The sequence below is a fragment of the Eurytemora carolleeae genome, unplaced genomic scaffold (assembly GCF_000591075.1).
Source record: "Eurytemora carolleeae unplaced genomic scaffold, Eaff_2.0 scaffold461, whole genome shotgun sequence".
In the NCBI taxonomy this organism is placed as follows: Eukaryota; Metazoa; Arthropoda; class Copepoda; order Calanoida; family Temoridae; genus Eurytemora; species Eurytemora carolleeae.
The window spans coordinates 103,037-126,657 of NW_019397939.1; the positions used below are offsets into that span (position 1 = coordinate 103,037).

The 23,621-nt window shown below is 31.7% G+C and overlaps 4 protein-coding genes across 7 annotated transcripts; 1 reads left to right on the forward strand and 3 right to left on the reverse strand.

The window, feature by feature from the left end:
* Positions 1–535: 535 nt before the first annotated feature.
* Positions 536–3,550, reverse strand: LOC111716407 (heme-binding protein 1). 2 transcript variants are annotated; one of them, XM_023491863.1, is made up of 5 exons: positions 3,447–3,550; positions 3,053–3,125; positions 1,829–2,063; positions 1,085–1,138; positions 536–745 (listed from the first exon to the last, which is right to left on the reverse strand). In XM_023491863.1, exons 1-5 carry the CDS (start codon positions 3,520–3,522, stop codon positions 608–610), a joined length of 576 nt encoding a protein of 191 aa, XP_023347631.1. In that variant the 5' UTR covers positions 3,523–3,550; the 3' UTR covers positions 536–607. The 2 variants fall into 2 exon arrangements, with proteins under 2 accessions (XP_023347631.1, XP_023347630.1); XM_023491862.1 differs by having other exon boundaries at positions 1,085–1,156.
* Positions 3,551–4,749: 1,199 nt separating this feature from the next.
* LOC111716409 (heme-binding protein 2) lies at positions 4,750–5,481 on the reverse strand. The gene has a single exon (XM_023491864.1). The coding sequence runs from the start codon at positions 5,414–5,416 to the stop codon at positions 4,826–4,828; it is 591 nt and encodes a 196-aa protein (XP_023347632.1). The 5' UTR covers positions 5,417–5,481; the 3' UTR covers positions 4,750–4,825.
* A 622-nt stretch (positions 5,482–6,103) lies between these two features.
* Positions 6,104–6,773, forward strand: LOC111716411 (heme-binding protein 2). Its single transcript, XM_023491865.1, has one exon. It carries the CDS (start codon positions 6,136–6,138, stop codon positions 6,724–6,726), a length of 591 nt encoding a protein of 196 aa, XP_023347633.1. The 5' UTR covers positions 6,104–6,135; the 3' UTR covers positions 6,727–6,773.
* Positions 6,774–8,560: 1,787 nt separating this feature from the next.
* LOC111716412 (ankyrin repeat and protein kinase domain-containing protein 1) lies at positions 8,561–19,623 on the reverse strand. Of its 3 annotated transcripts, none has more exons than XM_023491867.1 (9): positions 19,482–19,623; positions 14,698–14,793; positions 12,439–12,479; positions 11,974–12,017; positions 11,193–11,294; positions 9,919–10,009; positions 9,611–9,664; positions 9,449–9,505; positions 8,561–9,100 (listed from the first exon to the last, which is right to left on the reverse strand). In XM_023491867.1, the coding sequence occupies exons 1-9, from the start codon at positions 19,562–19,564 to the stop codon at positions 8,670–8,672; spliced, it is 999 nt and encodes a 332-aa protein (XP_023347635.1). In that variant the 5' UTR covers positions 19,565–19,623; the 3' UTR covers positions 8,561–8,669. The 3 variants fall into 3 exon arrangements, with proteins under 3 accessions (XP_023347635.1, XP_023347634.1, XP_023347636.1); XM_023491866.1 differs by having other exon boundaries at positions 9,611–9,676; XM_023491868.1 differs by lacking the exon at positions 19,482–19,623 and adding an exon at positions 13,153–13,229 and having other exon boundaries at positions 9,611–9,676; positions 14,698–14,766.
* Positions 19,624–23,621: the final 3,998 nt, after the last annotated feature.

The following is a 23,621-nucleotide window of genomic DNA, read 5'->3' on the forward strand; positions in this document are numbered from 1 at the left end:
TACCGTAAATGGCAGGGTCTAAATTTTTAATGGAAAAAAGTAAAAATTGATTTTCAGAGATAACAATTTTCATTGCCTTGCCTTTTATTTCTTTTAAATATAAATTTTGACTTTAATGTCTTTATTCTAAATATGATCTGAGGTCTAAACTTGTATTTTTATTAAATCTGACCATTGTCAATTCAGTGCCAAAGCGCTATAATAATCAAGTTTAATAGTTACCTAACCTCTAAACATATTCAGAGATTCAAGTGCATCAAAATGATTAGCTCTATTCATAAAAAAAATGTAAAACAAAATTCCACTTTTATCAATATTTATCAATAGGGTTTGTTGTTCTTGAAATTAAACTTAAACATTTTTTGTAATTTACACAAGTAACTCAATTTTTTCCCTAAAAGTTATAAACCAGTCGTATATAACATAGATAATTCCTGACATTGCAATCAATGTGAACCAAAGAAAATAAATTTTGCTATAAACCAAAATTACAATCTTTGGTAATGTAAACCCATAAATCTCAAACATATAGAACTTACTTCGTAGTTTGAAATATATTCAGAGATGGGAAAATTAAGAGTTTTGTGGCTAAAACTCAATTTCTTAATTAACTACTTCTGATTTGCAACCAAACTTCATTTCTTCTGTTGTTCACAACATCCGGAGCATCATAGCCAGCAGTCCAACGAGGAATAATAGAAACATCTAGCCCTGCTCTGACCGCCAGCAGATAGAGCTCTTCAGCCTGGGACCAGAATTTATGAATTAGAGAGAGGTTGGTGAACTACCCACTACCGGTTCAACTAATTCTCAAGACTGGCTCAAGTGATGAATCACCGATTCAAAATTCAAGATTTGGAACAACCATTGTGAAGTCAGCTGAACCAGAAGATGGCCGACAATTAAAATCAATCAATCAGAGCGCCGAAAAAATCGGGTTTATCAATCCATATTTGCAGTGTTGTACTGCTCTTAGATACTAAGGTAGTTCAAAATTTAAAAAGTTCAACCAACAATAAACAGTATGTGGTTGAACTGTATCTATGTAGTTCAAAGACTTCTTGTAATTCATAAAACCCTGTCCCTGAATACTGTATTCAGCATCATCAGGTCTACCTCCAAACCTCTTTGACACCACCTTTGACCAGTGCACGTGCTTAGAATCTGACAATTATCAGAGATTTGGCCAAGGAGGGAGGGGGCTTAGCACCTGTTTTCTGGGGCCTGAAAACCTCTTGGAAACCATAATTTAATAGAACCACGGGGACTGAACCCCTGTAGCCCCCCCTTTCTGAGTGTGCCTCTGGAAAATATGCAGATTCCTTGATCCGGATCCGGTTGGTAAATTATCATAGCATTTTAAAAACCTTTTTTTATGAAATGTCAACTTAAAGCGATTAAAGGGCCTGTAAACGTAATTATGTGAGACCATCTATTTATAGAATGGCATATTCGATGTACCCTCAAAATCTTTCACTGATCAATTTTAAGAACTGAATATTTTCAATTGTGGATTTCTTTAAATGTGACTTACTAATATATACATTTCTACTGCTGGGAAACCACGGAGAAATTATCTGGATTAAACACTTTTCAAGTAATAAAAACTATGTCATCTCCCAAATTATTGTTTGAGTACTGTTCTGAATCATGTGTGTCCCTTTTTAAGTAAAGGATCTCCAGAAATTACAAATATTTAAGTGTAAAAGTCATGAAATTTGTTTGAATGTAAAAGATTAAGGAAAAACAAATATGGAAATTTCAGAGGAAGGGTTGGAATCCTTTTTTTTGCAGGATTTATCAAAATGAAATGGATCCTATGCAATGCCTTATTCGCTGCTCGCTCTTCAATGAAGACCGTTGAGTCCTTTGGTAAAGGAGGATTGTTTTGTAGATTGGATGGGATGTAGAAGGACATTGTGAAATTGCTTCCGGAATCACTTAAAAATATCTTTTCCGTGACTGGAGTTGTCATGGGTATTTTTAGCCCCTGTGAGTTTTGACCGTCAATGTAGTTGAACAGTTTTCTGAAGGCTTTAGAATGTTCTGGTGAGTCTTGAACACTAGTTGCAAAGGTGTATATTTCCCAAGGGGTGAATAAATTCAAATGTGTATACCTGCCAAGGGGTGAATAAATTCAGAGGTGAATATTTGCCAGGAAGTGAATAAATTCAAAGGTGTATATCTGCCAAGGGTTGAATACATTCAAATGTGAGTATTTGCCAAGAGGTGAATAAATTCAAAGTTGAATATTTGCCAAGGGGTGAATAAATTCAAAGGTGAATATTTGCCAAGGGGTGAATAAATTCAAAGGTAAATATTTGCCAAGGGGTGAATAAATTCAAAGGTGAATATTTGCCAAGGGGTGAAAAAATTCAAAGGTGTATATCTGCCATGGGGTGAATAAATTCAAAGGTGAGTATTTGCCATGGAGTGAACAAATTCAAGATGAATATTTGCCAAGAAGTGAATAAATTCAAAGGTGAATATTTGCCAAGAAGTGAATAAATTCAAATGTCTTCATTTGCCATGGGGTGAATAAATTGAAAGGGTGAATATTATTGTAGTTTGAATGGTTTGGCAGAATTTAGGTTCCAACATCAGAAAATATTATATATTGTTTTACACCCAAAATATTGGCAACTAAACTAAGTTCAGCATCTATCTATATACGGTGGTAGGCGACAATACCAATATAATGAAGACGACTTTTATTTTAAAGTTTATATTGTTTACAAGCTTTTGGAATTACAAGTTTACAAGTAATTAAAGAGAAACTTTTTAATTGACAATTTCTCTTTGTGTCTATTTTTTTTGCATCTATGCTGTGTAAAAGCTTGATATAAATCAAACTGCTTGGATGTAGAATCTAAACTCAGGCCTTTTCACTGGGTAATTTGATAAATGAGGAGGAATGTTCTTTAGGCATTCTAAGTTCAGAGGGTTGGCATTTAAAAAGAAATTTAATTACCAGACAAAGCTTAGTTTCCAAGTATGTCTTTTAGTAAAACTCATTGAAAATAAAGGAGAGGATATTAAGGGAAATATATACCCCTCTTTTGAAACCACTTTGGTTGATATCCATTTAGTGGTTGGGAACTCTCTCTCCTCCCAACCATCATGCTCTTTAAACAGGATTGTTGCAATTTAAAAAAATCAAACTTTCTAGTTAATAATAATCAATATATAGTTTAAGAGCTTTACAATCCAAAAATAGTAAAACATGAGAAGAATTAGTAAAATTGAAAATATTCTTTGAAATGATTTATTCAAAAATTGCAAAAGACAGGACTTATCATTCCAGATTCCTAATTTTATCAATTTTGAAAATGGTAACAATTTTGTAGTTTGAAGATAAGCAGATGAACATGATGTTGCAATATTTGTTTATAGTTTACAAGTTAAAAGCAAAACCACAATCTTGATTTTGAATTCGGCAAAAATTCCTTTCAAAACTTGGTAAGGTGCTGTTTCACTTTCGCCTGCAACAGAGTTGATAAAAAGAACAAGGAGGAGAAGCATTTCAGAGTGTAGGTTTATAGAAACTAACATGAACAAAAGGTTCAAATTACCTACACACTATTAGAAGTTAGATAACTGATGTTTACACTATGCTCCTATTGTAAAACATTCAATCCTTTCATCTTGAAATTTTTATTAACAGTGTTTCATCTCAATCAACAGATTATATTATCAAGTTATTTTCATGAAAAAGTAAGTTAAAAAAGATATTAAAAAAATATAAACCCATATTTAGATAAAACTAAATAAACATCAGCTAAGTTTCCAAGGACTGAATTGAATTGCAGAGGTTGCTAAGCATCTTTCTAAGGGTAATTTCCCCAGTGGCAATCTCCCAAGGGAAAACTTCCCAAATCTGACAAAAAAGTCGGCAATAATATAAAATATTTCTTTTTGATTTTATAATGTGGAATCCCAAACTATAAGAATCCTAAACAATAAGAATCCCAAATGAATGTCAACCAATGTTGGGATTGGAAGAATTGGGATAAGGATGAGGACTAGGAAGTTGGAATAGGTTAGATATGGACCAATTGGGAGTAGATAAAATAGGTTTGGAATTGGAATAAAATACAGATAAAGAGGAAGTTAGGATTGGGATTCAATGAATGTTTAGGATGTTAAAAATGGTTGGTAAATTGGGAGTTAGAGTAATTGTGAAGATTGAGTTCAAATAGTTGTTTTTTGGGAAACACTTTTGGAAAGAGAATAAGCAAAATATTAAAGATACAGAATAAAATATATGTGTGTAAACCTATAGAGTGTGTAATTTTATGGATAAAAATGTTAATAAGGGGTGAAGACGACATTTTGGAAGGAATTAGTAGATAATTGTTAAGTTGGAATAAGAGAAAGAAAAGAGTATTAAAATCATCATTAGAATCATTCAATAACCTGCAACAGTTCATAGAACTATTCGATCATATACAGACTTCCATATAATAAATGAGTGAAATGAGTGAAAATGGAGATGGAAAATTTTCTTTAAAAAATATCTATATTTTCATTAAAACAAGACATAATATTGTATAATTACAAGTAATATGTATATAAAAGATATCATAGATATCAAAGATATATTTACACTGAAGGCAGTATTGATTAAAGCTTTTTAGTTAAGGGCAAAGGGAGATGTTAAAGGTGCAGGCCTGCCCCCCCATGTACGCCCCTGGCATAAACTATGATTGTTATTAAAATCAAATGAAACTTTAGCACTATACTTTTTTGAATAAATTTCTGTGTAAGATTATTATTTCAATAACATATGTTACAATATTTTAAATATATTTTATGGATAAAGTTATTAATTAATTTCTAACCATACTTCATTTCTTCTATTTGTAATTACATTTGGTCCATCAAATCCAGCAGTCCATAAAGGAACATCAGTTAGTTCAAGTCCCTCATTAAAAGCAAGCTCATAGAGTTCTGCGGCTTGGATAGCAAACTCAATATCACTGGTGGGGAAACCACCAAATCTCTTGGCTGCTACCTTAAATGCTGCTCTTTCCTCAATGTACACTGTAGAGTCTAAAGGAAGAGGAGCGTTTTCTTGCAGATTAGACGGGATAAAGAAGGACATTGTGAAGTTGCTCTCACAGTTAGGTCCCTCTCCTGCAATTATTCTACGGCTAACAGGAGCGGTCATTGGAATTTTCATACCTTCAGAGTTTTGTCCATCGATGTAATCAAAGAGTCTGTAAAAGGCGGCTCTGCTCTCTTCAGAGTCATGAACACTAATACTGAAGACTTCAGTTGAAATCCATTTAGTAGCTGGAAATTCTCTTTCCTCCCAGCCTTGATGCTCCTTTAGGACAGTATAAGGTGCTATTTCTAGATCTGCAGCTGCAGAGCATATGTAAAGAGCAAGAAGAAGAAACATGCTTGATGACATCTTGGATTAGACTGTTAAGCTCAATAATGTACATGATCATTTATACTTGTCTTTTATTGTATAATTTTCTTATTCAAACTCATTGCACAAAATATAATGATAAAGAAAATCTTATAAAATGAGGAGAAGCTTAAACAAACTAAATGTTATCAAAACAACAATGTTAGATAAGTAATAAATTAAGTTTTTAATTATTTAAGGAACATTTAATGTTGTTTATCTTTCAAGATGAACAATCTGAAGTTGAAGGAACTGTTAACAGAGGGAAGGCATACCCAACCGATTTTTGTCTGGACTGCAAATGACATCACAAAATCAACTTTTTGTCCAAACCCACCTTTTTGCATTATTCCTTTGTTCTTAAAAAAGTGATGAATGTGGTTTTCTACCTTTTAGAGATAAGTTGTTTACCTCTTGAAAAAAACATTCTTTGTTATAAAAAAAAATTTCAAATATAGATTTCGGATTTAAAAATTTTCCGTTTTGAATGAAAAACAAGTACGGTGTGCCTTCCCTCTTTTGACTATAAAGAGTACCAAGATTGCCTAATTAATTCATTATGATATTTTAGACTGTCTTAATTTTTCATTATGATTAGTTATCAAACACATTTTATGTAAGATTATTTTTCTCAGCTTATCTTACACAACAGAAAGGTTAAACAAACACAAGTTCTACACAATTCTAAAAGCATACAAAATATTACAGTCTATTCCAAGATGTCATCAAGCATGTTTCTTCTTCTTGCTCTTTTCATATGCTCTGCAGCTGCAGATCTAGAAATAGCACCTTATACTGTCCTAAAGGAGCATCAAGGTTGGGAGGAGAGAGAATTCCCTGCTACAAAATGGATTTCTACTGATGCGTTCTCAATCAATGTTCATTATTCCGAAGAGGGTGGAGCAGCTTTTGACAGGCTTTTCAACTACATTGATGGTCAAAACTCTGAAGGTATGAAAATTCCAATGACCGCTCCTGTTAGTTTTAGAATAATTGCAGGAGAGGGACCTTACTGTGAGAGCAACTTCACAATGTCATTCTTTATCCCGTCTAATCTGCAAGAAAACCCTCCTCTTCCTTTGGACTCTACATTATACATTGAGGAAAGAGCAGCATTTAAGGTAGCAGCCAAGAGATTTGGAGGTCTCCCCACCAGTGATATTGAGTTTGCTATCCAAGCAGCTGAACTCTATGAGCTTGCTTTTAATGAGGGACTTGAACTAACTGATGTTCCCTTATGGACTGCTGTATATGATGGACCTAATGTTATAATAAATAGAAGAAATGAAGTATGGTTAGAAATGAAATAACTTTAAAAACTTTAATTTTCCTGAAATAAAGATATTTAATGTAAGAACTATTTTTAAACAATATTTAATCAATCAATCAATAAGAGAGTTTGTTCATCGTTAAGTAATTTGAAGATAAAAAATTATATAATAAAGCATTTGTTTATTTGTTTTGAAATATTTTCTTCTTTACATCTTTATTAGTAAAGGTGGAATTTTACAGTTGTTTTAAATAATAATCATCTTGATGCACTAAAAAAAAAAAAAAGCTTTTATTGAGAAAGGTTAGTAAGTCTTTCCATGCAGCTCCAAATTTGTTAATTGGCAGAAAATTAATGAGAAATACAAATTGCTTTATTTAATAAAGTGAATAAAGTTACCCAGGGAAGAAGAAGTTTGAAAAACATGATTATCTGCTTAAAAAAGTAGCACTTAATATTGTAAATGTAAATTGTCCAAACTGGCAAAAAAAGGTTTCACTCTCACAGGTAGAAAAACTCGGGTTTGGAAATTAATTTTGATATATTTCATATCCTCATCAGTCCTTAAAGAATGGTGGTATTGTCAAAACTGGAATATTGTAATTTGTAAAAAAATTGAAAATAAAAATCCCCATATTGTAAAAAATATCATTTTATACATCTCCCAAAATTTCTGTCCAATTAGAGTCAGTTAACCAACAACAAAAACAGTTAATTTTGAAATTGTTAACAAATTGAATTAGTAATTTTTTATCTAATATACATTTTGATGTTTAAATGTTGTCTTAAAAATTGTCAAGCTATTTTTAACATGAAATAATCGTTGATGGCTCTTTAAAAGCTGGCCCAGTTTATGATTTCTAAATATCTTCAGTTAATGTTGTATGTAAAATTGAGACTGTTAACAAATGGAAACTTTAAAAAAGAACATAAGAATATAGTTAACAAATGGAACATTCAGTTCTTAGCATTTTTACTTCACTCTGGGCGGTAGTAAATTTGAATTCGAACAGGACCTGCCCAGTTTGTACTGGCCTGCCAGATAACAGCATGTACTGACCCGATCCTATGCGCCTCATCACAACATGGATGACCATATTCTGTACAGTACATCGTTCTAACTAACCAGACTAACATACAACAGGGGTCAATTTTCTTGGCAAAGTCTTGCAGGAGCGCTAACTATGACAACTCCCATGGTGCGTTTGGACTTTTTACAGTACCCGGCCTAATCCTAGGCCTATTTGACCCACCCCCCTGGCTTAGTCCACCGTGACTTAGCTTGTTGTTTTCTAAATCCAAAATGTGGATATCTTATGTATATATAAAAAGGTTAAAAATTGCAAAATCATCTTTACCAGAATTCTTCTAAAAGACAAAGATTTTCATTCCAAAGTATTTAAATAAAATAAAATAAATATATTTACAGAAATAAGCCCTTGCAACTTTGCTAGAAGTGTTGCTTCCAGTGACCCTCCATGCAAAGATGTCAATGCCGGATTTACAAATTAAATATGCATTAAATGTCCATGTTTTTGTTATTTTCTACTGTTTATTTCTTCTGCAAAAGTGGCTTGTGGATTTTTTGCTTTAGAGAAACCATGGAGATAATTTGCATAAAAAAAACTTTCCAGTCAGAGAAATGACAATGTCCTCCACATTTGTTAAGGCTTTAAGGTTACTGTTGTAAATTGGGCATTGCTATCTTTGTATGGAGGGTAAATTGTATTTATGCATACAGTCCTTTTAGAAACAAAAAAACTTTTTTTATGGTATTGACATCTTATGAAAATTTAAGAATGGGTTAGGCATAAAAAATAAATGATTTTGCTTTTTTCTGAAAGTTGCCCACACACATAAATAAATACACACAATTAAGGTGTTTTCATATCCAATATATTTAAAATAACATTTAGAAACTAATTAATTGTTTATCAACTAACAGTCAAAGCTCATTTTTATTATGTTGTAACTATTTATATTTTAAATCTGAAGCATTGATTTCAGATTTGAAAAGCAACCAATCTCATTTTCACAAAGTACTTCTTCATTCTCTATAAGAACTTCATAAACATTCATGTTTTTAAATCTTTTGGCCAGCTGAGATGGTGTTTCACCATCTACATTCCATGCGTTAATATCTCCTTTTAGCTCAAGAATAGTTGTAACCATCTCTTTGGTAGAATATACACTTGCTAGGTGAAGTGGGGTCCATCCTGTTCTATTCCTGGCATTGATATCACCACCTTTTAGTATTAATTGTCTCATAACATTGCTGGTTGAGTATTCACTGGCGGTGTGAACTGGTATCCATCCATTTTTATTTTCTATATTACAATCAGCCCCATAGCTTAGTAGCAGGTCTACTATTTCTTCACGAGAGAATTCACAGGCTAAGTGCAATGGCGTCCAACCTAGCCGCATGATTATATTTTTAAAAAATAAAAATTCAATAATATTTTGATTCTGAATCAAAAGATACTTTGCACAAAAAGATAATTATCTTTGCGTTAAAAACCTAATTAAAAAGTAAAGATTGTAACTAACTCCATAGTTAAGGAAATAAATCCATGAAAAATAAAAAGATTAATGAATAAATTTTCTGCTAATTCTTTAAAGCTTCCATTTGATAGCAGAACTTTTCCAACAATAAATTTAAATTAAGTGGGCCTAACTTTAGATTTACAAAATTTTCATTTAATGGACACAAAGATTTGAGATTGAAATAATGAGTTGTCATTGAATATATTCAGGCCCCAGACCTTCTGAGTTCTGCAGATTAGTTTTAGCTCCTGCTTCCAGTAATGTTGATACTATGCCTGAAGTTAGGGTTTTTAATTTTTTCATGATCAATTTGGCTGAAGGTAAGTTTGGTAAGACATAATTTGTCGATACATTTATACGAAAAAGAATGAAAACCCTTCCTGGAGTTGAGAATTGACAAGCAACATGTAGGGGGGTCCAGCCATCTTTATTCCCTATATTCATATCAAAGGGAATATATTTTGAAGAATCAAAATTGTGAATGCATGGGGGGGCAGGGGGACTAATGAATATTAGGACATCAACTGAGAAGTTTTTATTCTAAAATTCAATAATATTCCCATTAAATCAAATGTTATGTTTTCCATCTTAGTAAAATTTTACTTCTCACAAATGTTAATCTCTAAAATACTTGGAAGGATTTTGAAACGGGGGGGGGGAGGGAATGATTTTTCAACAAAATATATACCCCTGTTGAGATCCCCTCCAAACTTCAGTAGTTCTTGTACCATGTTTTTAGATGAATATTTACAAGCATAGTGTAATGGGGTCCAGCCATCCTGGTTCAAGGGGTTAATATTTCATAATATTAAAAAAAAAAGAATTTTTATATTTTATTTCATATTTCTGACCCTTTACTAAAAGTAAATTCAACCTAAATTCTGACCGTGTCAACCTTGTCACACCGGCTAGTCCTATTGAGTGTCTGCTTTATTTACCCAATGTCTGGGCGACACAGTACAAACTGGGACCAGAAAGGTTGACCCAGCTCGGAATTTAAATGTACTACAGGAAAGTTATAAAATCCTCAATTATATAACTATGATTTCACACAAAAATCTTTTTCTTCCTGCATATAACATAATTTAAGAATAAGTAAAAGCAAAATATATATTTTTTAGTTTGTAACTGATTCCGAAAATTTCAAATATTTTCGGTTTCAATACTGAAGGTAAAAAGCGTTAAATGGCTTTCCCATATTCTGGACACTGACATTCATTTTCCGTGGTTGTAGCAAAATGGGAAAGAAATTCTCAAAGGATGTTTATTTTAATCTTGGATTGAATTAATCAAATTTAACTTCTATAACATTGAGAATACAGTTTTAAAATGTTCAACATTATGTTTTTAAACTACTTATTCTTGAATTTCAGTCAAATCTATGCACAGGGTGTCCCAGGAAACATGACAGCTGGTAAAAAGTTTAAAATGTCTTCTTCCATAGTTTGTTAAAGTTGTTTGAACCCCAAGAGAATAATAAAAAAAATTTCTTGCCATCTATATTATAATAAAATTAATTTCAAAATAAAATATATCTGAGTGTAAGATTTTTTAAACTAAATAAACTGCAAAAAGTCTATAATATCTAATACAGTAAATGGAAGAAGACATTTAAAATTATTCACAAACTGTTTCGTGGGACACCCAGACCCTGCATGTAAATTGCTTTTCTCATACCAAAACTAGCGGGACTACAAAGCTACAAAGTCGTGTGAGAAATGTAGCAAAAATCGAACTGAACTCCTTCTGTCTACATCCATATCATTAAAAATTATTTTGCTTTTCAATTTCTTTATTTTGTTTTATCTTCTATAACTAATAGTAATATAATAAAACAAGACATTTGTATATATGTTGTGTATAGCCGGCCAAACGGCTGGACCGATTGGGGCAACACTGGGCTCTTCAGCTAGTTTCTGAGAAAAAAAGAGTAATAACAAATTTTGAAAATATAAATCCTGCCTGATTTTGAATATTGCTATCAGCATTATCTCTGAGTAGCTGTCTAGTTGTAGAAAGGTTTGATTCACGAGCTGCTAGATGGAGGGGCCTCAACCCTTTAGCCTTAGATTATTTTTTTCAAATAATTTTTTAGAACATGTCAGGTATTTATTTGTTATTTTAAAGATTCATTATAAAATTTCAAAATTTTTTTTTTCTATTTTATTAAATGCAGATTTTATTCACATTCCAGAATTTTTTAAGGGTACTAATCTTCTTGAAAAATAATTCCACCATAAAAACTTTTACCAAATCTTAAAAATATATATTCCCAGTGTTTTTTTTCCAGCTTTCTGAAAGATCACACAGGAAAAAGGAAAGCAATGAATCAAAGAAATTGAGATTTTGCCACAAACTCCGATTTTCTAATCCCTTTATCTTTGCAGCCTGAAGTTGAAGACCTTCATGATATTTCAAACTATAAATTCTGTTAGATCAAGAACTCTAATTTTGAAATGCCAAAGAGTTAACCATCACATTGCCAAAATATTGGGATTATTAAATTGGAATTGAGTCTTTGCCCCAAAATCAAACTTTTAAATCCCTATATCTTTGCAGCATGATGCTTTGATATTTCAAATTTAGATAATTTGATCTAACAGAATTTATATTTTGAAATATCTGAAGTCTGCGACTTTTGGTTGCTGATTTAGGGATCTGAAAATCAGAGTTTGTGGCAAAGACTCAATTCTTTTGTGGCAAAAACTCAATTCCTTTAAAATGAAAAATATTGAAAGCTTACATCTTCTGCTGACACTTTTCCATCCACTTCAGTTACCAGAGGGACTACAAAATATTTATTATAAACTAGACAGAAAATTTTTATTTTTTTAATTTGTAAAAAAAAAATATTTTGTAATTTGACAAGCATTTTGTTAAAGCTTAAGGGCAGAATTTTTGGGATAGTTAAGTTTGTGAGATATGCCCTTAACATAATAAAATTCTATTTTCCAAAAAATGATCTAGAAATGTTTTGGAAGTTCAAAATTACAATCCAAATGTTAGGGTTTTTTTATTCTTACAGTGTGTTGATTAATGGTCTACAAAACCTTTTTTAATAAAAAATATTGGTTCAAAACAAAACGATATTAGATTCTTTAAAAAGATCTTGGAAAACAGATAATAAAAGAATATGCCTTTATGTTTAACACGAACTTCTGTTTCAAAATGAATAAAATAAAAAAATTGTTTGAGGAGAATTCTTTACCTCTTTCAGCAAATTCTGTTTTCATAGTATCCATTTTTTCACTAGGAAAACAAAAGATTTTAGAAATTAATAATTTTCAAATCATCAGAAACAGTTGATTAGCTAAACAGAAAACAAGGTATGTTGTCTAACATATTTTGTATTATTAAGAAATATTTAAAGATTTGTAATATTGTCAACCATTAACTATAAGATCTCTCCGTCCATCCATGTAATGTCATCTTTAACTTAAAATCCCCTCTCGGAGACACCAAACCAAACAATTTTAGCCTCGTTTTCTTTGTTCTCCGGTAGCGGAGTCTAAACACTTTTATTAATGTGAACCCATTTCAAAAGTTAAGCAGAGAATATTTTCATATAAAGAATTAGCAACTTTCGTTAATAATTAATTGTCATTCTTTTCAGAAGTTTTAATATATAAAAACGTCTTTTTTAACCTACAGATCCTGAAATAGATCGTAAGAATCTTTTCATTATAAAAATTGTAATATTTTAAATGTTATTATCCATTTCATTTTTTAGGAAATAAAGAGTTTTTCTGCATTATCGGTTTTGATTTGAGGGTTATTCCGTTGTCTATCTGTTCATTATTGAGAACCTTGCAGCTATCCGACAACAAATTTATATTTTTTAAAACTGTACGCCAGAATGTATAAAACGTATAAAACTAAACAAGGCTAATTTTTACAAATAAATCAATTACAAATTACAAACCTTTTCAGCCAGATTCCATAATACAGGGATAATCAGAAATAATAATAGGAGGACAACATTGTTGACTTTAAAAGTCACTATAATAAAACAAAGATATCTGAAAAGGATATTTCTAACATTTATTTAAAAAACGAAAGTTTTGAAATATTTGCCCATGGCTGAGTAAAATTGGTTGGTTAAAAATGAACAAAGAAAACTATTGACGAACATCAGTTGGAACATATTTGCAGAACTTCATGATGGTGGTGCTGATCATCAGGAACTGGAACAACAGGTTTCCCCTCACTCCAGGCTTTGGATAAGGAGGGGGAGAGATCACGGTCTTGTCAGTTTCGAATATGAGGGAATGCGTCTCAATGTTCGCCTGATAATTTTGGAACTCTTGGAACAATATTGAGCTGGATGTAAGCATCGTCTTTTGATGGCTAGGTATCTGCATCATCACCATGAAGGAGCCAGGGTTGCTCCCTGAGACAGGGTTGTGATCATCTCTAGTGTTTCAATCTGACTGCCGGGCTGGGATGTGTAGAGGGGTGAGGAGGGAACGAAGAAGCGAGGGTGACATGTGGGTGCTTCATGGCCGGACATAGATACACACGTCTTGAGAAAAGTCTACGGCATCTGAGTCGGTAAAATCGTCTTCCTTATATTTCGAATTTGTGTTAACAGACATTTAAAGTTGTTACATAGCAAATAGCTTTCTCTAGTAAATCACATATCAAGCGATATATGTCTGTTTACAATTTAAAATTGCTGGGCCTCATGTGTATTGGACTAAGGAAAGTTGAGTCTAAAAGTCCACATCCTATTCCACAGTTTTCTGGCTATCACTGTAAAATGAAAGAAAAAAGACAATATTTATTTCACAGTTTTTTGTTTATTGCAATTGTATGCAGAGTGAAGTTTTATGTTTTCTACTTATTACAATTGTATGCAGAGTAAAGTTTTATGTTTTCTGTTTATTACAATTGTATGTAGAGTGAAGTTTTGTGTTTTCTGTTAATTACAATTGTATGTAGAGTGAAGTTTCATGTTTTCTGTTTATTACAATTGTATGTAGAGTGAAGTTTTGTGTTTTCTGTTTTTTACAATTGTATGTAGAGGGAAGTTTTGTGTTTTCTGTTTATTACAATTGTAAGTAGAGTGAAGTTTTATGTTTTCTGTTTGGAAAATTGGAGTTTAAGGAATTGAGTTTTTGGGTTAAAGCTTAGATAAGTTGATATGAGGGAATTTATAGTTTGAAATATATTTGGTCTACGATATATGGGTTGCAAAGATGTTGGTATTTAAAATTCAGAGTTTGTTGCAAAGAATCTTAACTTTTTTATTAAATTCATAATCCATATTTCTTTTTAACCTCATGATTTTAACACTTGATGTTACTTCAGAGTTAATATATAGATATATCAAAAGTCTAAGAACAGTTACGATTAGAACATTTTTTGTAAATCTTTTATTTATAATTCACAACAAGAGAAAATTGAAGATTAAAATAATTAAGATTAGGAAAAAACGAAAAGCTTTTTTGATACAAATTTGCAATACCTGTAATCTACTGTGGAAATAGGTGAACCATATAAAAAATTATTCCTTATTTGCTTCTCTTTTTCTCTTCTTTTCTCCAATGTATCATGCATTAATAATAATAATAATAAAAATAATATTAATAATAATGATAATAATAATAATGATAATAATGATGATAATAATAATAATTGCGATGATTGATAATTATGATGATTTTTAATGATTAATGATTAAGACACTCTAAATTTCTAAATCAAATCAAATTATTTGGCACCAAAAGTTTACAATAACTAATAAGATGAATTTAAATTATTTAAATTAATTAATCAATTAATCAAAATTTTAAATTTTAAATGCAGGGTTCTTAAGCTTGAAGAAAATTTTGCTCAAATTTGCTTTAATATAAATTGTGCCAAAAGCAATGCGCAATTAAAGTTCCCAAAAATTTGCACAAACTATGCACACATATTGCGCAAACAACTTTTTACTTTTTTGAGCATTGCGAATATTAATGGCTAGTGTTGCATGACGTTGACACTGAATTTGTGCACGAAATTTGCGTCAAATTATTCTTCACTCAGATTTTCGCGAAATTTCGCACAAAATACGAAATGTTTTACAACTTTTTCTCACAAAGGAAACGCAAAAAATTGGAATTTAGATCGTGAATAAAAATTGCATGCAAATATTTTTTCATTCTACTGGAAATATGTATATGTATATATTACAAAATTAATTTTTAACAATTTTCACAAAAGAAAATACATACTAATTATATTAGCTCATTTTCTTATCGCGCAAAGATATGAACCAGGGGCATACGAAATATTACAAGTGTTAATAAATTATTTATGTAATTTTATCAAGTGGACTCATCAGACAATCTCTCTTAATACTGTGGTGTAAGCTTCAAGGGATGAAAAATAGAGATGGAAACGTTTCTTTAAAAAATTCTATATTTTCATAAGATTGATATTGTATTATAAGTATCAAATACAGTGAAACCCTTAAGAACGAATACATCGGAAGAATTTATCAAATGTTGTCTTGACAATTTTTCATTGGGTTTTATACTATATTACGTAAATTTCAGTATTTGCGAAAATAAATAATAGCCATGAATATGCAGGAACAGTGTTAAACAGCTCAATATGATCTTTTAATTAAAAAAACTAAATATCTGCAACATTCCATTATCAGAAAGTGAAGAATACGACATTTGATGAATTCTTTCGACGTTTTAATTATTAAGGGTTTCACTGTATATATATACACTGAAGGCAGTATATTGATTAAAGCTTTTTAGTTAAGGGCAAAAGTGAGATTATAAAGTATTTTTTTATCATATATAATTTAAGTATATTTAAATGGGATACATGCGTGATTTCAAGTGACCCTCCAATTAAAGAGTGGTAGGTCCGGCACGGTACATTAAATTTCATTTCATGTACCAGGCCAAATTTCAACTAGCCAGGTCATGCAGTACAATACAAATACAGACGATATTAGGTAAAAAAGAACTGTTCGCCAGATGAATGATCCCCTTCTAGTGGAATGTACCTTTGAAACATTCATGAGTCACTTTTGTAGAAAAACCACAAATAAAAATTATCAGTTTTCAAAATAGGAAACATGGATATTTAATGCAATACTTGATCAGACAAAGCTTTGAAGGGTATTGTTGTGAATCAGAATATAATTTATTTCTTTTCTTAATCTTTTAGTTTGGGTGAATTCAATGCAATGTAGAATCTAGATTGCCTAAGGAAGGGAAATACAAGCAGATGTAATATTAAATGAGGCCCCCATGCGTGCCACCCCCCCCCCCCTCGTACGCCCCTGATGAACTAACATAATCTCATTGGTAAAATATTCAAAGTTTTTCCTACAGTGTAACCCATAAATATGTTTACAATGTAAGGCATTCTTATAATGTCGTCTTGTAAAATATTTCTTGGTTCATGCCATTGCAAATTTTATGATCATAGTATATAATAAGCATTTTTCTGTAATTGTACTAAAGCTGTCGTTCCTTATCTCACATTGAGATTGGCATCTGAAGCTGTCGTTCATTATCTCACATAGAGATTGGCATCTGAAGCTGTCGTTCATTATCTCACATAGAGATTGGCATCTGAAGCTGTCGTTCATTATCTCACAAAGAGAGGGGCATCTGAAGCTGTCGTTGATTATCTCACATAGAGATGGACATCTGAAGCTGTCGTTCATTATCTCACATAGAGATGGACATCTGAAGCTGTCGTTCATTATCTCACATATAGATGGGCATCTGAAGCTGTCGTTCTTTATCTCAAATAGAGATGGGCATCTGAAGCTGTCGTTCATTATCTCACATAGAGATGAGCATCTGAAGCTGCCGTTCATTATCTCACATAGAGATGGGCATCTGAAGCTGTCGTTCTTTATCTCACATAGAGATGGGCATCTGAAACTGTCGTTCTTTATCTCAAATAGAGATGGGCATCTGAAGCTGTCGTTCATTATCTCACATAGAGATGGGCATCTGAAGCTGTGGTTCATTATCTCACATAGAAATGAACATCTGAAGCTGTCGTTCATTATCTCACATAGAGATGGGCATCTGAAGCTGTCGTCCATTATCTCACATAGAAATGAACAACTGAAATGTCGTTCATTATCTCACATAGAGATGGGCATCTGAAGCTGTCGTTCAATATCTCACATAGAAATGAACATATGAAGCTGTCGTTAATTATCTCACATAGAGATGGGCATCTAAAGCTGTCGTATCCTCTATCTCAAATAGAGATGGGCATCTGAAGCTGTCGTTCATTATCTCACATAGAGATGGGCATCTGAAGCTGCCGTTTATTATCTCACATAGAGATGAACATCTGAAGCTGTCGTGTTCTCTATCTCACATAGAGATGGGCATCTGAAGTTGTCGTGTTCTCTATCTCACATAGAGATGGGCATCTGAAGTTGTCGTGTTCTCTATCTCACATAGAGATGGGCATCTGAAGCTGTCGTGTTCTCTATCTCACATAGAGATGGGCATCTGAAGTTTTCGTGTTTTCTATCTCACATAGAGATGGGCATCTGAAGTTGTCGTGTTCTCTATCTCACATAGAGATGGGCATCTGAAGTTGTCGTGTTCTCTATTTCACATAGAGATGGGCATCTGAAGCTGTCGTTCATTATCTCACATAGAGATTGGCATCTGAAGCTGTCGTTCATTATCTCAAATAGAGATGAGCATCTGAAACTGTCGTTCATTATCTCATAGAGAGATGGGCATCTGAAACTGACGTTCATTATCTCACATAGAGATTGGCATCTGAAGCTGTCGTTCATTATCTCACATAAAAACGAACATCTGAAGCTGTCGTTCATTATCTCACATAGAGATGGGCATCTGAAGCTTTCGTATCCTCTATCTCAAATAGAGATGGGCATCTGAAGCTGTCGTTCATTATCTCACATAGAGATGGGCATCTGAAGCTGCCGTTCATTATCTCACATAGAGATGGGCATTTGAAGGTGTCGTGTTCTCTATCTCACATAGAGATGGGCATCTGAAGCTGTCGTGTTCTCTATCTCACATAGAGATGAGCATCTGAAACTGTCGTTCATTATCTCACATAGAGATGGGCATCTGAAGTTGTCGTGTTCTCTATCTCACACAGAAATGGGCATCTGAAGTTGTTGTGTTATCTATCTCACATAGAGATGGGCATCTGAAGTTGTCGTGTTCTCTATCTCACATAGAGATGGGCATCTGAAGTTGTTGTGTTCTCTATCTCACATAGAGATGGACATCTGAAGTTGTCGTGTTCTCTATCCCACATAGAGATGAGCATCTGAATCTGTCGTGTTCTCTATCTCACATAGAGACGGGCATCTGAAGCTTTCGTTCATTATCTCACATAGAGATGTGCATCTGAAGCTGCCGTTCATTATCTCACATAGAGATGGGCATCTGAAGCTGTCGTGTTCTCTATCTCACATAGAGATGGGCATCTGAAGTTGTTGTGTTCTCTATCTCACATAGAGATGAGCATCTGAAGTTATCGTGTTCTCTATCTCACATAGAGATGGGCATCTGAAGTTGTCGTGTTCTCTATCTCACATAGAGATGGGTATCGGTTTTTGAACAAAAAAATTAAGAAAGTGCAAAAATGGTGTTGTTCAGAAAAAAACGAATGATGGACGAACAACTTGGATCAATCGGGAAATGAAAAAAATAATAGATTTTAAAAGGAATGAAAAAAAATATTTTAAAATCGTTTTATTGATTTTGTTTTTAATTTTACAGAACAAATTTTACGAATGATTTTGAAAAAAATGATCATTTGTACACTAAACGAACCATTTTTCTGAAAAAAAAACGATAAAAATACTTAAATTTTTTACTGGAGGAACGTATTTATTTTACTGAATAAATGATTTGACTGAAAACGAACGAAAAAGAAGGGAAATGAACGCTAATTTTGAGAATGAACGAAACAAATTTGTTTTTAAAAATTGCAAAAAACTAACGTAATGGGTTGTACACGAACGATAAATAAACAACTTTAACGCGTCACAATTAGTTTATAGAAAAAAAACTACAAATTATTTTATTTTTGAATAATAGATAGATAGATAGCCCTTAAATTTACATTTGAACAAATAATGTTCACAGTATTAAAATTTTTTTTAAAAAACACATTACATAATTATCAAAAATGGGGTAATTTTTAATGAAGCTTAATTATAATTTATGCTTAATATATCTAATAATATTTAATATAATAATTATTTACAAAAAATATTTTTGACCTTGTTTTTGAGTATAAGAACACATCGTTGTTGCTTTCGACTTAATCAATAGTTGTCTCTCAGTGGAATATTCTAATACCATTTCTCCAAATCTGAAATATCTTTTAGGAATTGAAATTATTCTACAGAAACATAATTTTGTTTCCTGACAAATGTCAGCAAAGATCACAAGTTTACTTCGTTTCTGTGTACTGTTTAAGTGAAACCAACCATATTTGAGCCACGGCCTAAATTTAAGCTGTGGCTCAAATTCTTTAAATTCGGCCTCTATGTACTTTGTTTCTAGATATATATATATATAAATCTATACTTGCCAGATATTTTAGAATTTATTCATTTTCAAGATGAGAACGTTTGAAAAACAGATAATTAATTGAGAATTATTATTATTATTATTATTATTATTATTATTATTATCATCATTAATAATTTCATAATTACTATGAAATAGATAATTAGATAGATAGAATTCATCAAGGTACTAATGCAACGAAAGTTAACGTATACTCTGCGTACATATTAAAACCAGTTCTCTCTGGGCGGAATTAGTAAACAAGAATAGATGCATCCGTGTTCGTCTGTATCCGAAAAGAATAAAAACATTTAATTTTAATAATTTTGACAATTCACATAATAGTTTCCTAAGACCAGAATATTTCATAGATTATTTTGTGAAAATGGATTCCATGTCAGGCTTCGACATCCGTCTTGTGTTTACTTTTCCGCCCAAAGACAGTACACTGCAGTACAAAAAATGCGTACACCTCTGAAAAAACTTTCCTTGCATTAGTACCTTGGAATTCATGAATAGAATAGATTTTAAAAAAATCTGCTTGTGATCGTATTTAACCCTATATTTTGCTATTTCTATTGCTATTGCTAATCAGGATTACAAGCTTATAACATACAAAATACAGATCATAAGTTTCGGAAGTAAAGGATAAATATATTAGATGTCTAAAAAACGAGGAATAAAGGTCTACAGACTCGTTTGTAATCGGATTTTCAAGATTAAGACCATTTTTTAAAATCTACGTACAATTTCAAATTCCATGAGCCCGATTTTAGGCAATTTTAGTGGCAATTTTAAAGGCTCCAAAAGTTTCCAATTGGAGAGAGTTTATTTGGTAAAAGTAAAGATAATCTCCGTTTGCACGCAAGGGTCTATGCAGACTTGTTTGTAATCTGATTTTCAAGATTGAGACAGTTTTTAAATCTACGTACAATTTCAGATTCGATGAGACCGATTTTAGGCATGGAGATCTAAAAATGGCAAAGGGCTCCTAAAGTTTCCAACTGTAACCTAATATTGAATATAAAATTGTGCAAATGAAGATTATCTTTTTTTTACTTCGCTCCAGTTGGAAACTTTAGGAGCTTTTAAAATTGTTATATTTAGATCTACAAGCTTAAAATTGGACTCATTTATTCGGAAATTGTTGTGGATTTGAAAAATGGACACAATCTTGAAAATCCGATTACAAGCATAGAATGTAAGATTATTATGCAAACGGTGATTATATTATTTCTATAAATTACTCAAACTGCAGTTGAAAAATTAAGGAGGTTGTAAACTGTTTGGTTTAGATTTACAAGCCTAAATTTGGCTTATTGTATCGGAAATTACAGGGTGTCCCACGAAACATGAAAATAGAACTAAGAACTTTGAAATAATTTGCGGCCTTGTCTCGTAATTTTTTTAGGATTAAAATTCTAGAATTAATAATAAAAAAACCTTCTCTTGGCATTTCCAAAATGTGGTCTGCATTTTTTGTGGTTTCAATATTACCGGAGACATGAAGAATTTCCTCCTAATTTCGACAATTTTGGTTTTTTTTAATAAAAGTTAAATATTAACAAAATTCATAATATATAACAAAAAAGGCAGACCACATGTTGGAAACAGCAGGACTAGGCGAGTTTTGTGATTATTTTTTCAGGAATCATACATGTAATAGAAGGTTGACGACTGAATGTCACAAATGAATTCAAAGTTTAAAGACGACTTTCAGTTCGTCTTGCTAATGTCATGTTTCGTGGGACACCCTGCACGTTCAAAGATTTTAAAAATTAAAATTTTTATTTTTACTTGTATATATTTTAAATTTCTGATGTATAAAGTGCCATTATTTGCATAGTTATGCATAAAAAAAAAACAATGATACATAACCAATCTGTTTAACTTAAGAAGACGCCTTGTATTGTAGAGCTTTGATATTTATTGCCACTCGTTTCTACCTGAAAAAGTGTTCAACTTTGTTTAAGAAGATAATACTAAGCAAAGTCTACCACATATGAATAATTATAAACCCATTCATTTTAAAAAGGAAATCATATGACTTTCTGACAAATTCTAGTGAAAAGTAAGAGAAACAAGAGAAATAGCTTCATCATGCGGTGAAAAATTGAACTTTCAGACTACAGTAAAGGTAAGGGAAAGTGAACGATGGTTAAAAACCTTCCTTAGGTTGAGTTGTGCGCCTGCGCAGGCGAATGTAATCCTAGGTTCTGCCTGGAAGCAACACTAAGAGTTGGCCTGGATTCAATATATACGCATTTTACAATATTTCACAATTCCAATGTTTGGTTCTGCATGGTAACAATACAACAGAGTTCATGTTATACTTAATGTTTACAATCAGCAAAAAATGATGTAATGAAATTAAAAAAAAGAATTTATTTTCTTTTCAGTAATTTATTTTTATTAATTAATAAACAATTTACAGCCGGCCTCCCCCGGCCCAAACTCTCTCCTCTACATTAACCAAGTACAATATCCTTATATGAAAAAATAATAAAAATCATAGTAAATTGTTAATAAGAATGTATAAAGTAATAATCATCAAAATAATTACAGAAATATGTATGATAATGTTTATAATAATAATGGTAATAACATAATAATGACAAGAAACCCAACAGCAACACAAATTAAAATACACTTGTGAATGATTTCAGAAATTAGCTTATTTTTACCAGTTTAAAGTTGTTCATCTAATTCTAGAGAGGAAAAATCGGAATTCTCCAAAAATAAACATTAAACACTTTTTTTCCCGGGCACAAATGGTGGACATGTTAGCAATTCATATTGTAACAAACCTTATAATGTTCTTCAGAATTGATCTGCATAATTTACTGATATATATACACAACTATTTCCATCACATTATTATAGAACTGTTTGTAAAAAATAAAATAATTATTTTTATGAATACCGAAATCTAATGTATAAATAGTAGTTAGAAATTAATTACAAAATAATATTTAGATACATCTAGCGGTGAAATATGGAACTTTCATGATAACATGGTTGGACGGTAAAGTGAACCAGGTTAATGTGTGTCTCTGTGGGTGTCTGGATAGTATATAACCTATTACAGTTTATTTTAAAAAAAATCTTCTCAAAACGCTTAGAATTAAACTTAAAACTAAAACTTAAAAATATCAATTTTTTTTTTTTTGCAGATTTCTATACTTTATTTGTGTAATCAAAATAGAAGAGGGGGGGGGAGGGAATGTCAATAAAAAAATGGCGAAGTGTAAGATTTCTTTATCATTTAGTTTGTTTTCATAAACTCGCTTTTGTTTTTAATTTATGGTAAAGACTGATTGCAATTGAATTGAAATGCGATTTTAAAATATCATAAAATGGGCGTATAATTATACCCTGGCACACTGCCTGTGTGCTACCAGGTAGAACCTATATTTCAGGCATATACGCTCACATCTCATCTAACAACCTTGGATGTGCGCATGCGCCTTATTAACTAAACTATCTCACAGTTATACAAAGGTTGGAATCTTTCAAGCTAAAATCGTTGAAAATTTTATCAATAAAATCGTAAATAGTAAACCTAAAGACTTACAGCTTTACTTTTATAAAAGTTACATGTCTAGGGCGACAAAAAAAATATTAGCCTTTGAGAAAATGCACAACTTTAGCATGTGGCGATAACCAAAAAAGTCTAAAAGTCCTATTTCAGGGTTTTCTGATTATTCTTTTGTTTAACGCAATGATGCGCTAAATTTATATTATTATTCTGATATTTATTAAAACAGAGAAAAGCTGGAAAAATATATTTGTTTTAATACGGGTGATAAGTTTATCAGCACTACAGTTTTGCGCGCTAATATATATT